The sequence below is a fragment of the Schistocerca piceifrons genome, chromosome 1 (genome assembly GCF_021461385.2).
Source record: "Schistocerca piceifrons isolate TAMUIC-IGC-003096 chromosome 1, iqSchPice1.1, whole genome shotgun sequence".
Taxonomy (NCBI): Eukaryota; Metazoa; Arthropoda; class Insecta; order Orthoptera; family Acrididae; genus Schistocerca; species Schistocerca piceifrons.
In genome coordinates this window covers 524419109-524436275 of record NC_060138.1, presented here as the reverse complement: position 1 = coordinate 524436275, position 17167 = coordinate 524419109, and the positions used below count along the sequence as shown (strand labels likewise).

The 17167-nt window shown below is 48.1% G+C and overlaps 1 protein-coding gene across 1 annotated transcript in view; it reads left to right on the top strand.

Annotated features, from left to right (window-relative positions):
• The first annotated feature begins 2924 nt into the window (after positions 1–2924).
• Positions 2925–17167, top strand: part of LOC124798207 (cerebellar degeneration-related protein 2) — a 486918-nt gene continuing 472675 nt past the window's right edge. The window contains exon 1 of the mRNA XM_047261522.1: positions 2925–3095. Coding sequence (XP_047117478.1) covers positions 3020–3095 — 76 coding nt within the window. The 5' untranslated portion in view covers positions 2925–3019. The remainder of the gene's footprint in view (positions 3096–17167) is intronic.

Genomic DNA, 17167 nt, shown 5'->3' with positions numbered 1-17167 from the left:
AAAAACCAACGGGTTGCTGCATACGCATCTCTGCTTGCTCGTCATCAATTGGCTCGTGAACAACACTGGTCATCCCCATGCTGATTTGTTATTGGTGACAGGAAATGGTGTCTCTATGCTAACATAAGGAAAAGAAAGAAATCATCGAGCCCAAACAAAGCAGCAACTCCCCATACAAAGACTCGTGCGCATCCACGGAAGATAATGTTACGCTGCTAGTGGAACAGCGGCGCTGTGGTGTACTGCGAGTTTCTTCCCTGAGGTGTAACGACCACTGCCGACATTTATTGTCAACAATTGAGACGTCTTGCAGACGCAGTCCAAAAACAGCGACCAGGAAGACTGCGTGAAGTGATGCTACTCCTCGATAACGCCCGCCCGCATTCTGCTAAACTGACAAAAAACTATACCGGAATTTGGTTGGGAAATCATTCCGCATACACCTTATTCACCTGATCTTGCGCCCCCAGATTTTCATCTTTTCTGCTCTCTACCGAAGAACCTTCAAGGACTTTGGTTTCCAAATGAAAGTGCGCTCTGACCATGGCTCAACGAGTTCTTCGCCTCAAAATCACGTTATTTCTACAATCAAGGAATCTAAAAGGTACCTCAGAACTGGCAGACTGTCGTAAACAGTGCAGGGGAATATGTTATTGATGACTAAAGTCTATGTTTTTTTGTATGTGTTGTGTTTATTAAACTTGTGGAAAAACGCTACGAACTTCTGCACCAACCCAATACGAAATGTTAGGAGCGAGCAAATCAAACTGCATATATATATATAAGTGTGTGTGTCAGCCAGAGGGCAATGTCCAACACGAGGAAACGTTAACACCTTTCTACAATTGGCACTTTTGAGGTAACTCCTCCTTGTCTCAGCGCACAGTAGGGCTTCTAAGGTACGAGACACAACTGCAAATTGTAAGTTACCGCATCACACTACAAGTTCTGCAATTTCATTGCAAATTGAGGTATTTTTTTAATATCCATCTATCTCTCTTACTCGGAAGTTTTATGTTATTAAAAACAGTTTGCATAACAGGCCGACCTGACGTCCAGTAATTATGGCGATAGCATTACTGCTTTATAGACGCAAGATTTAGAGAAACAGGGAGAGAGATGTTAACACTATACAAGTAGCAGAGATGAGATTTTTGAGGACAGTGAACGATGTCAAGAAGAGATTTAATAATCAATGAAGACATTCGAAGTGATTGAATGTAAGTGCTTTTGATGAGGAGGTACCTGAATACAAAGAGAGCCGGCTGGAGTGACCGAGCGGTTCTAGGTGCTTCAGTCTGGAACCGCGCGACCGCTACGGTCGCTGTTTCGAATCCTGCCTTGGGCATGGATGTGTGTGATGTCCTTAGGTTAATTAGGTTTAAGTTGACCTGATGACCTCAGATGTTAAGTCCGATAGTGCTCAGAGCCATTGGGGCCTATACAAAGAGAGATGGAAACGACGTGTGAGTAAAAGTGGAGGTGAAAGGCTATCGAAAAAAATCCGGAAATAAAAACAGAAAGGAAGCGGAGAAGGGAGGGGTCATAATACAACAAAGGAGAGAATCTACTTAAGTTATGTCAATACGCCACAGGCAGATGGCTAAGCCTTGTATGCAAGTAAGATGACGACGACGATGACAGGAGCAACGTGAATGATTTTAGCTAAAGGCCGTAATTTGTGGAAAAGTTTTAAGGAATCCTTTATTCGAAAGTGGATACAGAATGCCTCTTGTCGTCATACGGACGAGCGAGCCACGTGTACGACAGGGCTTTCGGTTTCGAAGAAGATAATTAAACGAGAAAAGTTTTTCTGCAGTTTGCAACCGCTGGCGTTGCACGTAGCGTACACGGGTGTGGTGCAAGGAGTTAACAGTGTGTAGCGGATCAGGCGTGAGAAAAAGAGGTGCCGGCGGCAATTTAATTAACTGTAAAAACAGGTAGCCGCGAGAAGTACAGGCGTGGGGAGACGGGCTGCACAGAAACCGCGAGTAGGCCGCAGGTGGCCTGTCTGGGAACGTAAACAGAAGCCGCCGCCGGCGAAGAGGGGCAGAAGTGCGTCCGGTGCGGCGGGAGAGGGGGGGGGGGGGGGGGGGGAGGCAGAGTGCACAAGCACGCTCGCTCATTCACCGCAGGCACTGCCGACGCGGATCTCGGCCGATGCGCCACCTGGGAAACTTCCTGCGTTTGTCGACCGGCCCGTCCACGAACAGCAGCTGTACCGAGAACTGGACAAGTCGAGAGGGATCAAAGTTCGCGCCCTTCTCGGCGCGAAGAGTAAACTTCGCTTCTCCGAGAGGAAGGAACTATCGGCGTGCACATCTTGTTTGGTAAACATTTCCTGCTTTGGCCAGAGGGGGGAGGCAAACAACGGGTCTTGACCAATCGGGGTGACTGGCCAATCAGTTGCCCGGCGTGCCGGTACGTCGTCACAGCAGGCAAGCGCAGAGGCAAACTATTCCACGAGTGGAGTTGAAGAGAGTGTGAGGGTGTGCTACCGTGAACACGCGACTGAGTAGCTACTTTTTTGCAACCAATATTCTGTACTCGCACGACGGCATGGACTACCAAAAGTTTCTAGTGTGGTCTTTCCTTTGCTGCTAATTGTGGACAGACCAGTTGCGACTACGCAAGTGAGGAGGGCAAAGGTGTGCAAGAACTTGACAAGTACGTCGAACACTTCCGTTGACGCACGCCTACTTGCGGTTGCGAGGGTAGTCGATCCGTCATTCGTTGTTTTGCCGGTGATACGTGACTTATCGGAGGGTTGTGGAGACGGCGGGTGTAAGCAGCAGTGACGTCGAAGGTCCCGGCGTAGCGGTGCAGCCTTTGGCACAGTAGCCAGCCAGTGAGCCAGTGCAGCTGGGTTAGCGCGGCCGGTCGAGTCAGGGCAGTGCGTCCAGGTGAGCGGGCGCGTGTGGTCGCTGCGTGCCTAGGGAGGGGAGCAGCAGCAGCAGCAGCAGCAGCAGCAGAGGCGAGGCAGCGGAGGACGCCGCGCGCCAGTGCCGACGGGCCAGCCATGGCATCCTACCGGGACCTGCTGTTCGACTGGTCAATGCTCTGCCAGGAATGCGTCGGCTGCTGGACCCACGAAGGTGAGTGCCGCAACGCGCCGCCATGCGTATCCCTTCTGTCTGTTGTGCTGACACTGAATGGCGCACGTGTGCGCTCCTGTGCTTGCCGTATATCTGTTGACAGTTGAAAGTTTGTAGTGTCCTGCCTGCCCCGTTTCGGTGATTTTAGAGTCAAAGTTACTCCCTTGTGCACATTCTGGTTAAAGTATATTCGTGAATCCCCATGACAAAAAATTCGCTGTAACGTAGTTCGAAGTCGGTTAGGTGTAGTATGGTATCACAATGTCCCCCCCCCCTCCCCCCCCCCCCCCCCCCCTACTCCCGAAATTTCAGTTCTGATTGAGCTCAAACGTTGTACGAGCGTAGGTTAGCTGCGTAGGTGAAGACCAAGGTTGTGGTGATGGACTAACTGATGTTTATGTTCGCACCATATTTAATGTACGTATCTTACTAGAGACTAAAGCTATGAGTTGAATTCTGAAAAACCTATTTTTGGTAAGTATTTTCGGTAAAATCATCTGCTTTGACCAGCCACGTAATGTTGATTGCTACCGTGACGTCACCTTTTGGTGTGTGTATTCAGTTTTCTTGTTAGTTGGCGATGCCGACATGTGAAAGCAACAAATACCTGTTTGTGAAGACACATCGATCTGTAGCCTAGCTCGACGACTAGGTTACGTTGAAAGGTGTTAGTCTGGTCGTGTTGGCAGATCCAACTAACGTGAAATTAAAACTGATCTTGTTGTGGTGAGACTAAAACATAGCTCAACAAGTTTGAAAAAATCGTCACTGATGTCACATTAAAGCTGCCATGTGTTTTACACCGTTCGTCGCATGTTTCGTAAGTCACTGGTCAAAGTCGACGGCTCGTATCGAATATTCCTGTTTACTCAGCATTTTGATGCTGATTATAAACACAGGTCGTGGATAAACTAAGAAAAATTCACGCGAATTCACTTCGTAGCTTTTACGAAGATTATTTGTCCTTATATACGCGGAAGGGGACCAGTCATAGGGGATCAAAGCCAACAGGGCGATGAGTTGCTAGCGACTCTAACCGCTACACCACGGAGGTTTCTTTCGTCAAACAGCTCGCTCGGTACTGGGAACAGTTAACGCCAAAATAAGCGAAGACTTAAATGATTGTAAACCTTGTTCGGATTTAGCGAAAGCACCAACCGACTGTGCTTGTCAGGCTATTGAGTGCGTAATAGTCCTAGATGTTAAAGATTTGGCTAATTTCTTCCTGAGTGTAACGTTCCAACTACTGCGGCGACAGAGATCAGTCTCCCTCCCACGTTTAGTATGATTATCTAAAACTTCGTAAGCCCGCTAAAAATGCGGACATGAAAGGTTGCAGCAAGTTGTTGTTGTTGGAGCGCGGCCGCCCCACTTCCTCTGCTCTCAAGACTGGTGTGCAGCGTAGCCGAAAATCTTGGTTCAGTTGAAAGATAACGTACTGTGACATTCTGATGACCTTTGCTTTTGTATGTTTATCGCGCTGGTAAACGATATTCTGAAACCTAACAAATGTTAAAACAAAATATTCTTACTGTAAAGAACCGTAAAGTGAAGCTTTCCTTTTAAGAAAGCTGTATTACTTGAACATTACAGTAGAAAGAATTACGGGTCTTAACGCCGCAAGTGGCCCATTACGTACTGTTATCTGCCGAGACGCTTGTTTACATACTTAAATTATTTTTACTCTGCACATTACGCGGGACACACTGCATTCCGAAATAAAAAGATCTTCTCTCAACGGAAATTCTTTAGTCTCTCATACATTATCAGCAAGGTATGTGTAAATGCATAGTACTTGAGTTGTACTGGTTTCTGAACTTTCCATTCCTTGAAGATAAGAACGGGTAGATGCTTAGTCTTAAATTGCTGTTCTCGCACAAATGAAGTGACTAAGAAGATTAATCAGTTTCGGTTTGCATTAGTCTTCGTATCCCTGTGTGCAGAACTCCATAACAGTAACATATTTGTTAATGTAGAGACCTTTGTTCGGCAAACAGCCGACAGAGGCAAACTGTTACTATGTCGGTGACTACTGCCGTTCTTAGGTAAACACGAAGGGGTGAGAGATAGGAACTCCCCCCCCCCCACCCCTTGAACGTTCATAGTTGATATAGACATGATAAGCAGCAAAATACCCGCCAGAGATTTATCTGCTAGGTAATGTAGCTTTTATGACACAACCTTATAAATTATTCTTAAAGAAATATACGTTAAATATAGGGGCAATCGGAGATCTCGGACGAAATATATAAGAGTGTGTTATCACAACGTTTATTACGGGTTCATATTAGTTCGCTACGGCAACTCACAACTGGGTTGTCCTCTTCCAAACTAACGTAAACCTTGCGCTACGCTGCAGGGAGTTTCCGCCACAAACAAAATTTCGAGAGATTTGGTGAAGTTCTGATCTCTTCTTTGACCTATATAGGGTGTTACAAAAAAGTACGCCCAAACTTTCAGGAAACATTCCTCACACACAAATAAAGAAAAGATGTTATGTGGACATGTGTCCGGAAACGCTTAATTTCCATGTTAGAGCTCATTTTAGTTTCGTTCACCTACGCTCAATGGAGCAAGTTATCATGATTTCATACGGGATACTCTACCTGTGCTGCTAGAACATGTGCCTTTACGAGTACGACACATGTGGTTCATGCACGATGGAGCTCCTGCACATTTCAGTCGAAGTGTTCATACGCTTCTCAACGACAGATTCGGTGACCGATGGATTGGTAGAGGCGGACCAATTCCATGGCCTCCACGCTCTCCTGTCCTCAACCCTCTTGACTTTCATTTATGGGGGCATTTGAAAGCTCTTGTCTATGCAAGCCCGGTACCAAATGTAGAGACTCTTCGTGCTCGTATTGTGGACGGCTGTGATACAATACGCCATTCCCCAGGACTGCATCAGCGCATCAGGGATTCCATGCGACAGAGGGTGGATGCATGTATTCTCGCTAACGGACGACATTATGAACATTTCCTGTAACAAAGTGTTTGAAGTCACGCTGGTACGTTCTGTTGCTGTGTGTTTCCATTCCGTGATTGTGATTTGAAGAGAAGTAATAAAATGAGCTCTAACAAGGAAAGTAAGCGTTTCCGGACACATGTCCACATAACATATTTTCTTTCTTTGTGTGCGAGGAATGTTTCCTGAAAGTTTGGCCGTACCTTTTTGTAACACCCTGTACAAGGCATACGACGCGGCTTGGTGCTATCACATTTTAGTTACACTCCATGATTGGAGCTTTTACGGCCCCCTTCAGACTTTCATCCGCGAGTTTTTATCCCACCGGCTCTTCCTGTTTCGATTTGGCACTCCACTCATCTACATGGATACTCTGCAAATCACATTAAAGTGCATGGCAGAGGGTTCCTCGAACCACCTTCACAATTCTCTATTATTCCGCTCTCTTATAGCGCCCGGAAAGAACGAACACCTGTATCTTTCCGTACGAGCTCTGATTTCCCTTATTTTATCCTGGTGATCGTTTCTTCCTATGTAGATCGGTGTCAATAAAATATTTTCGCATTCGAACGAGAAAGTTGATTGGAATTTCATGAGAAGATTCCGCCGTAACGAAAAACGCCTTTCTTTTAATGACGTCCAGCCCAAATCCTGTATATGTTCCGTCCCATAGTGCTCAGAGCCCAAATCCTGTATCATTTCAGTGACACTCTCTCCCATATTTCGCGATAGTACAAGACGTGGTGCCCTTCTTTGAACTTTTTCGATGTACTCTGTCAATCCTATCTGGTAAGGATCCCACAAGCGTAGTGTAGGCAGTCTCCTTAGTAGGTCTGTCACATTTTCTAAGTGTCCTACCAACAAAACGCAGTCTTTGGTTAGCCTTCCCCACATCATTTTCTGTGTGTTCCCTCAAATTTTTGTTCGTAATTATAATTCCTAGGTATTCAGTTGAATTTATGGCCTTCAGATTTGACTGATATATCGTGTAACCGAAGTTTGAGTTCCTTTTAACACTGATGTGGATGACCTCTCACTTTTCGTTATTAAGGGCCAACTTTCAATTTTCACATGATTCAAACATCGTTTCTAAATCGTTTTGCAATTTGTTTTGGCCTAATGACTTTGGTAGTCGACAAACGACAGCGTCATCTGCAAACCACCTAAGACGGCTGCTCATATTGTCTCCCAAATTGTTTATATAGATAGGGCACAGCAAAGGGCCTGTAACACTACCTTGCGGAACGCCATAATCAGTTCTGTTTTACTCGATGACTTCCCGTCAGTTACTACGAACTGTGACCCCTCTAACAGGAAATCACAAATCCAGTCACATAACTGAGACATTCCACAAGCACGCAATTTCACAAGCCGATTGTGTGGTAGTGTCAAAAGCCTTCCGGGAATCCAGAAATACCGAATCAGTCTGAAATCCCTTGTCAATAACACTCAGCACTTCATGCGAATAAAAAGATAGTTGTTTAACAAGAACGATGTTTTATAAATCCATGTTGACTGTGTCAATAGTCCGTTTTCTTCGAGGTAATTCATAATGTTCGAGCACAGAACGTGTTCCACAATCTTGTTGCATATCGACGTTAATGTGATGGGCCTGTAATTTAGTGGATTACTCCTAGTACCTTTCTTGAATACTGGTGTGAACTGTGCAACTTTCTAATCTTTGGGTACGGATTTTTCGATGAGCGAAAGGCTGTCTATGATTAAGTATGGAGCTAACGCATCAGCATACTCTAAAGGAACGTAACTGGTATACAGTCTGGACCAGAAGACATGCTTTCACTGATTAAAGTTGCTTAACTAGTTTGGGAATATTTACTTCTACATTACTCATGTTGGCAGCTGTTCTTCATTAGAATTCTGGACTATTTTTACTTCGTCTTTTGTGAAGGAATTTCGGAAGGCTGTGTTTAGTAACTCTGCTTTGGCAGCACTGTCTTCGATATTATCTCCATTGCTATTGCGCAGAGAAGGAATTGGTCGTTTCTTGGCGCTAACGTACTTCACATAAGACCGGAATCTGTTTGGATTTTCTTCCAGGTTTCAAGACAGTTTCGTTGTGGAAACTTTTATCATCTCGAATTGAAGTCCGCGCTAAATTTCGAGCTTCTGTATAAGGTCGCCAATCTTGGGGATTTTGCGTCTGTTTAAATTTGGCATATCGGATTCAGGAGAACGCTATCCCGCAGGGTTCTGTGTTACGTGTCCCACTCTCTCATGGTCGTCAATGGGCTTGTAATGTCTATTGGGCCTGTGGTTACCCCAGCGTTGTATGTGGAAGATTTTTGCATCTGGTGTAGCTCCCACTAGATAGCATCTGCTGAGCGCCGGCTCAAAGGCGCCATCGGACGCACCTCAGCGTGGGCCGTCTCCCATGGCTTCGTTTTTTCCTTCCAAAACGCGGGTTATGCTTTTTTGTCGTCCCCGATCCAGAACTTTATCTAGGCAACCAGCTCCTCGATGTTGTAGCACAGTCCCGTTTCTTGGGCATTATTTTTGATAAAAAGCTGACGTGGCTGTCCCGTATTTGCCACCTGCAGACTACATGCATGCAGAAACTTAATGCTCTAAGCCTCCTGACCAACATATCTTAAGGTGCAGACCGTGTTAATATTCTCCATTTTTTTCCGTGCTCTGGTCTTGTCCAGACTAGATTATGGTAGGTTTATGGCTCACGGCTCTTTTCCGCTCTGAAAAAATTTGACCCTGTTCACCATTGTGGGATGCGTCTCGCTTTTTGTGCCTTTCGCACTAGCCCCGTTGAGTCCCCTTGCAGAAGCACGGATTCCGCCTCTGCAAACACGTCGGAACCAACTCCTGTTTTCTTACGCAATCGCCATTCGCTGATTGCCTGGCCATCCCTTATAGCCTGTCTTCTTTGTGAACAAGGGATGTCTCACTCCTGATAACCGACCACGGATGGTATTGCCGGTTGGAATGCGTCTCACATCCATCTGTCGGGATCTCCACGTCAACTAACTGGAATCCCTGTGTACTTCCTCTCACGCCCCCACCACTTGGATGGTGCCTAGACCACGGATTAGGACCGACCTGTTCCAGAGTCCTAAGGTTACTGTCGCTCCTATGGTTTTCAGGTGTCTTGTACATTCCATCCTGGCACCATCTTCTACACTGATGGTTCTAAGGCGACAGATAAGGCGGGATATGCTTTCACGCCTCCTACTGGCTTAGAACACCATTTAATGCCATGATTATGTAGTGTGTTCACAGCGGAGATAGTAGTCATCAACAGGGCCCTCCATCTTGTTTCTGAGGCCTTCCTTCAATGTTTTAATTATGTACCAACTCAATGAGCAGCCTACAGGCTATCGGCCGATGCTATTTTCGTCTCTCTTTGGCCTCTGCTATCCATGACCTTCTCTGTGCCCTTGGCCGTGCCGCCTTCTCTCTCTCTCTCTCTCTCTCTCTCTCTCTCTCTCTCTCTCTCTCTCTGTCCCAAGTCATGTGGGTCCCCAGGGAATGAATTGATCGACCATTTGGCTGGAGAAGCAGGTACTTACCCTCATTCCCTTTCACGATTCCATGCTGCGGAATGCGGATCTACGTCAGATCTCCCTTTGCCCAAAAGTGGAATGACATCTGGTGTGCTACTGCTCTCAGCAATAAACTCCGCACGATCAGAGAGTCCACAGCGGTTTGGCTCTCTTCCTTCAGTCCACTGTATTACGTCGTTTTCGCATTGGTCATACCAGGCTCACTCTTTGTTTCTTCTTGAGTAGTGAACCACCCCCACAACGTGGTTGTGGCCCCCCAGGGGATCCACAACTCTTTTGTGGATACGTGCGTAGTGAGCACGGGGCCCCGAGCTAATGTGGCCTTCCTTCCTTTCCGGGCTGCATACCTTCCCTTTCCGCATCCTTCCCCATCCCCTGTCTTCACCCCCCCCTCACCTCTGGCTCTTTCCTTCACTTTCTCCCCCTCTGGGAGTAGGGTTTGCGCCTACGTCCGGAGACGGACGCTTGTAAATGTACCGCATTCTTCTTCTTCCTTGCTTGTATGTCTTCTTCCTTCCTTTGTCCTTCTCCTTTCCTTACCTCTTCTCTTTACCCTTTTCTCCGCTGCGGCGTTTGAGACCCCCTCTTCTTTCCTTTCCCTTTCTCTTTCTTCCTCCCTGTGCGTGTCTGAAGGCCGACCCACGCACTTCCATGCGTAGCCGGTGACGGGGTAACGCGTAATTCCCCGCCCCGGGTAGACAGGTAGGACACGTACGTACCCCCTGGTAAAGGCCAGGCCCAGGGAGGGGTGATTACCCGAGCTGATACCTTCCGAAAGTGCCGATTGGTCCCTCCCTCCGTCCGTTTGTCGGGAGGTGTGACCTGAGGTGTGAACAATCACCTAAGGCGGGTGTGCCCTCGGTGAGGGCCCCCACAAGGGAGGAGCGCGCCATCGGAGACGCCGGTAATCATGGGGGATTCTTCCGCAATGGTTTCCTCACCTTCCACTATGTCTGCTCACAAACGTAAGTTCACTGAGTCTCAGCCACAGATGGTTCTTCCATCGTTGCCACAGTTCCTTGTTGTTTCTCGGTCTGACGAAGGTCACGACTTTTCCACGGTCAACCCTTTCATTATTCAGAAAGGTGTCGACGCAATTGCGGGTCCTGTAAAGTCTTGTTCCAGATTACGGAATGGTACCCTGTTGTTAGAAACACACAGTGCCCTCCAGGCTCAAAAATTGCTGCGTACTTCTCTGCTCCACACCTTCCCTGTCCGGGTGGAACCGCACCGTACCTTAAATTCCTCCCGTGGAGTCGTTTATACACGCTCCCTCGATGGATTGTCTGACGAAGAAATTCAGCACTACCTGTCTGACCAGGGCGTCACCGCTGTTCGTCGGGTTATGAAAAGGGTTGACTCGAACATCATTCCAACCCGCACTGTCTTCTTGACATTTGACAAAGTTCAACTCCCATCAAAAATCAAAGCAGGCTACGAGATAATTTCCGTTCGCCCTTATGTCCCAAACCCTACGCGTTGCTATCGATGTCAGCGGTTCAATCACACCAGCCAGTCCTGTTCCAATCCGGCCAAATGTGTTACGTGTGACAAGGATGCCCATGAGGGTGCTTGTCCACCTCCATCCCCACACTGCATCAACTGTATGGGTGACCACGCTGCTTCCTCTCGAGATTGCCCCGTTTTTAAGGATGAAAAGCTCATCCAGGAAATAAGAGTGAAGGAAAAGGTGTCGACCTTTGCTGCTCGAAAGTTACTCGCCAGTCGACAGCCCACCGTGCCTCAGAAAGGAAAATACAGCACTGTCCTTGCTTCTCCTCGGCCAACAAAGGAGGCGGCCACGCAGACTTGCGACCTCACATTTAGTACCACGGTCGTCAGATCGGCCAGCGCAAAGATCGCCCGTTCAACCTCACCACTTTCGCCTGCCCACTCTATGGCTCACCCTTCGTCGGGTTCTGCTAAATCTCGAGCCCAAAAGTCAGACGCCAAGTCTTCGAAAAAAGAGCATTCTCGTGAAGAGTTTTTACGTACTGCAACTTCACAACCATCGGTTCCTCCTTCATCTAAACATCATACCTCCAAGAAGGCTACGAACAAACACAGTTCCTCTCCTTCTCCGCCAAGGCGTGTCCCAACTACAGCACCACCTGGCGGAAATCGCCCTCGGCCATCTTCCGTGTCGCCGAGGCGCACTGCTGGTGGACGGTCAACTGGCCGATCGTTGGTGGCAGGAGCTGCTCCTGACCAACCTATGGATCAGGATCTTCTGCCTTCGACTGAATGCCATTCCATGCTGTCGGTCGCAAGCTCTGAGCAGTCGTTGAGTTGACAGCACCCTTGGTCACGTTTCTCCATTTTCTGTTCACCCTATGTCCATTATCCACTGGAATATCCGCGGCATTCGCGCCAATCGGGATGAATTGTCGATCCTCTTACGATCCTACTCGCCGGTCATCTTCTGTCTTCAGGAAACAAAGCTGCGTCCCCATGACCGCTTTGTTCTCCCTCATTTTCAGTCCGTCCAATATGATCTCCCCTCTGTTGAAGGCACTCCAGCCCATGGAGGACTCATGATTCTGCTCCATGATACTCTCCATTGTCACCCAATCCCCTTAAACAGTTCCTTCCAAGCTGTCGCCGTCCGTCTTTCCCTTTCTGGATACACGTTCTCTCTATGTACGGTATACATTCCATCGTCTACACCACTGGCACGAGCTGATCTCCTTCATCTTCTTGATCAGCTTCCACCCCCCTATTTGCTGGTTGGGGACTTCAATGCCCACCACCCGCTTTGGGGATCTCCACATCCTTGTCCACGTGGCTCACTATTGCTAGACGTCTTCCACCAAGCGGATCTAGTCTGCCTCAACACTGGGGTCCCCACGTTTTTGTCTGCCTCCATGGCAAATTTATCTCATTTGGACCTTGCGGTCGGTACTGTTCCGCTAGCCCGGCGCTTCGAATGGTTCGCCCTTGATGATACACACTCGAGTGACCACTTTCCATGTGTCCTTCGACTGCAGCCTCAACTGCCATATCTGCGCTCGCGACGCTGGAAGTTTGCCCAAGCCGATTGGACACTTTTTTCGTCTCTAGCGACATTCGATGACCGTCGCTTTCCCAGCGTCGACGATGAGGTCACACATTTTACCGACGTTATTCTCACAGCTGCGGAACGTTCAATACCACGCACCTCCGAATTGCCCCGGCGCCCCCCAGTTCCTTGGTGGAACGAGGCATGCCGTGACGCAATACGTGAGCGGCGACGTGCTCTTCGCATTTTCCGTCACCATCCAACTTTGGCCAACTGTATCCGATATAAGCGGCTCCGTGCGCGATGCCGTCGCGTCATCCGCGATAGCAAGAAGGCAAGCTGGCAATTCTTTATTAGCTCATTTAACACCTGCACTCCCTCCTCGGAAGTTTGGAGTCGGCTTCGACGGTTCTCAGGCGCGCCTAGTTTCTCCCCGGTCTCTGGGCTCACTGTCGCGCATGATACCTTAGTGGACCCCGTCGCAATTTCTAACTCATTGGGTCAGCACTTTGCTGAGATTTCGAGCTCTTCAAATTACCCGCCAGCGTTTCTCCCGAAGAAACGTGCAGCGGAAGTGCGACATCTTGCTTTCTCCTCTCAAAATCGCGAAAGCTACAATACTGTTTTCTCCATGCGCGAACTCCAACATGCACTCTCTTCTTCTCGCTCCTCCGCCCCAGGACCGGATGGTATCCATGTCCAAATGTTGCTGCATTTATCAACCCATAGCCTGCGCTACCTCCTTCGCCTTTATAATCGAATTTGGACCGACAGTACCTTTCCCAGGCGATGGCGGGAAGCTATTGTCGTTCCCGTTCCGAAACCTGGAAAGGACAAACATCTCCCCTCTAGCTATCGCCCCATTTCTCTCACGAGTAGTGTCTGTAAGGTTTTGGAGCGTATGGTGAATTACCGTTTAGCTTGGTGGCTGGAATCCCGCAGTCTTTTAACACCAGCCCAATGCGGATTCCGACAACATCGTTCTGCCGTTGACCATCTTGTTGCTCTCTCCACTTATATCATGAACAATTTCCTCCGGAAACGCCAAACGGTAGCAATATTTTTTGATCTGGAGAGAGCATACGATACCTGTTGGAGGACAGGCATCCTCCGCACACTGTTCTCTTGGGGCTTTCGAGGCCGGCTGCCCCTTTTTCTTCGCGAATTTATGGCAGAGCGCACATTTAGGGTGCGGGTGAACACTACTCTATCCCGTATTTTCTCCCAAGAAAACGGGGTACCCCAGGGCTCCGTGCTGAGTGTTGTACTGTTTGCCATTGCCATTAATCCAATTATGGATTGTCTCCTTCCTGATGTCTCGGGCTCCCTCTTTGTGGACGATTTTGCGATCTACTACAGCTCTCAACGGACCAGCCTTCTTGAAAGACGTCTTCAAGGATGTCTCGATCGCCTCCACTCGTGGAGCATCGAAACCGGCTTCCGTTTCTCACCCAGTAAGACCGTTTGTGTTAATTTTTGGCGACGTAAGGAGTTTCTTCCGCCCTCCTTACATCTAGGTCCTGTCAACCTTCCGTTCTCCGACGTCGCTAAATTCTTGGGTCTTATGTTTGACAGAAAACTGTGCTGGTCCTCCCACGTTTCCTATCTTTCGGCTCGCTGTCTGCGTTCCCTTAACACCCTCCGTGTCCTGAATGGCACCTCTTGGGGAGCGGACCGAGTGGTCCTTCTCCACCTCTATCGCGCCTTAGTGCGCTCGAAATTGGATTATGGAAGCATAGTCTACTCCTCTGCTCGGCCGTCTATTCTTCGGCGTCTCGACTCTATCCACCACCGTGGATTACGTTTAGTGTCTGGAGCTTTTTACACCAGCCCTGTGGAAAGCCTTTATGCTGAGACTGCTGAACCTCCGCTATCCAATCGGCGGGCAGTCCTTCTGAGTCGTTATGCTAGCCATTTGTCTTCCATGCCTGCTAATCCAGCCCATGACCTTTTTTTCGACGCCTCCCTTGATGTCGGGTATGCAGGCCGCTCCTCCTCCCTACTACCCCCGGGAGTCCGCTTCCGTCAGCTGCTCCATTCTCTTTCCTTCCGCTTTCCTAAAACCTTCTTGACAACTTGGGGTACAGCACCGCCTTGGCTCCGTCCCCGGATCGACTTGCTCAGAGACCTATGTCAATTTCCCAAGGATGGTACCCATACACTTGTTTACCGTCGGGCATTTGCTGCTCTATGTGCACAAATGACGGAAGCCACATTTATTTACACCGATGGCTCGAAAACATCGTTAGGTGTAGGGAGTGCCTATATTGTTGGCGACACCCCAAATCACTTTCGTCTTCCCGACCAGTGTTCGGTTTATACTGCGGAGCTTTACGCTATTCTCCAGGCTGTCCACTACATCCGCCGCCATCAGCGGATACAGTACGTAATCTGCTCAGATTCTCTCAGCTCTCTCCTAAGTCTCCAAGCTCTTTACCCTGTGCACCCTCTGGTCCACCGGATTCAGGACTGTCTGCGCTTGCTCCACCTGGGGGGCGTCTCAGTGGCGTTCCTCTGGCTCCCAGGACACGCTGGTATCTGTGGAAATGAGGCGGCCGATATAGCGGCCAAGGCTGCAGTCTCTCTTCCTCGGCCAGCTATTCAGTCTCTTCCGTTTACCGATCTACGGAGCGGTTTATGTCGCCAAGTTGCTCATTTATGGCATGCGCATTGGTCAACACTTCCCCATAATAAATTGCGGGAAGTGAAAGCCCTTCCTTGCGCATGGACCTCTTCCTCCCGATCGCGTCGTCGGGAGGAGGTAATTTTAGCTAGACTCCGGATAGGGCACTGTCTTTTTAGTCATCGACATCTTTTAAGCGGTGATCCTCCCCCACTCTGTCCCCACTGCTCTCAGCCGTGGACGGTCAGACACCTTTTAATTGAATGCCCCTATTTTAATCCGTTACGCTCCCGTCTACAGCTATCGCCTGATCTATCGTCGATTTTAGCAGATGACACGCGCTCAGCTGACCGCGTTCTACAGTTTATTACTGACAGTGAAATGACGTCAGTCATTTGAAGCCTTTTTTTTTGGGGGGACAACCAACCCCTTTCTATAGTGGATTTTTAAGCATTCCTTCTGCCTTTAGTTTCTCAAATTTTATGACTTTGTTCCCATTGCTGCTGATTTTAAATTTCGTTTTTTTCCTGTTTTCTACGTCACGGGCTGGGCGCTAATGACCATAGAAGTTTTGCGCCCTAAAACCACAAAAAAAAAAAAAAAACGTGGTTGTGGAGCCAGACTAAAAGTATCCCATATATTGGTGCAATGTCCCCTTTCGGCCCTTCGTACTAAGTATAGTCTACCAGATTCCTTTAATATTAGCACACGATTCACAGATGGTCGAACTGATCCTCAGTTTCCTCAGTGAAAGTGGTTTTTGTTTTGATATATAAGTTTTGCTTTACTCCTGGAGCAGGAGCAGGGACAGGGTGGTTGTGGTTGGGGCCTCTCCATGTTTTCTCGGTCTGGGACCCATGAATACTTCCCCTTTCGAAGACTGCTCTTTTATCCCTCTGATTTCCCAGTTTTTGGTTTTGGGCTACCCTTTTATGCCTTCTACTACGTGTGTTTTGACTTCCTCGTTTATAGTTTGGCTCCTTTGACTGGATCCGTCGACTTTCAGCGGACCTTCTCTCTTTCGTGTGTAACTGGGTCATCGCGGGACTGAAGACCTCGCTGTTTAGTCTGATAATTCCCCTCAGTTAACCAAATTTATGATCATCCTGTGTATTACTTGTCAAATGTTTGCAGTTACGACGTGCTGACAGTGTTGCTCATGAGCCTCTGCGTGCCTGACTCCTCTCTCTGTGGTCCCACCGTTACTACGCTAATGGAGTGTTTGTTTACCGTCTCAGCATATAAAAATCTTCCTACAAGTAAATTGGTAGCCTCTCATTTGTCGCTGAAACCGAATGTGTTCACATTAAGCACACTCAATTGCGACGCATTAAAACCCTGTTCGGTGTATCTAGTTCCCCAGGAGAGCAGTTGAACGTATTTCCAATATTTTGATATTGATTTTCGGACGGCACACCTCTTTTTTAAATAATTATTACTTTCGAACGTCTGATGTTTTTCTTAGTAATCATGAAAACGTTTGTATAGTTTCCCTTTATCACGTCAAGCTCTATAGGTTCTGATAAAATGTAGTTCGTGTGTGGCACGGATGTTGAACTGCTGTTGCTCAAAGTATAGCGAACAGCACAGAATCTGTAACAGAAATTCTTTGGGCATTACTGTCACTCGGTGGCACTGACGAAGGTGCTTGAACACAGCAAAAAGTTTGCATTTTTGTACGAGATATTCAAATGACCGAAAATAATCAGGCAGCATGAAATCTAAAATATTGTGTAAACGGGACCTCGGGACCTACACATCTTTAATAAGTTACTCTGGGGCACCCGATCGTCATCAGATTAAATTAGTGGGGGGGGGGGGGGGGGAGAGCGTCAGATTGGTTCGGAAGGGTCATTGACTCTAAGTGTGGTCGTTTCAGCATTATTTGCAATTTGACGCTCCAAAACATTTTTCCTAGAGCCGAGAGATCACTAACAGCCGCTACTAAGC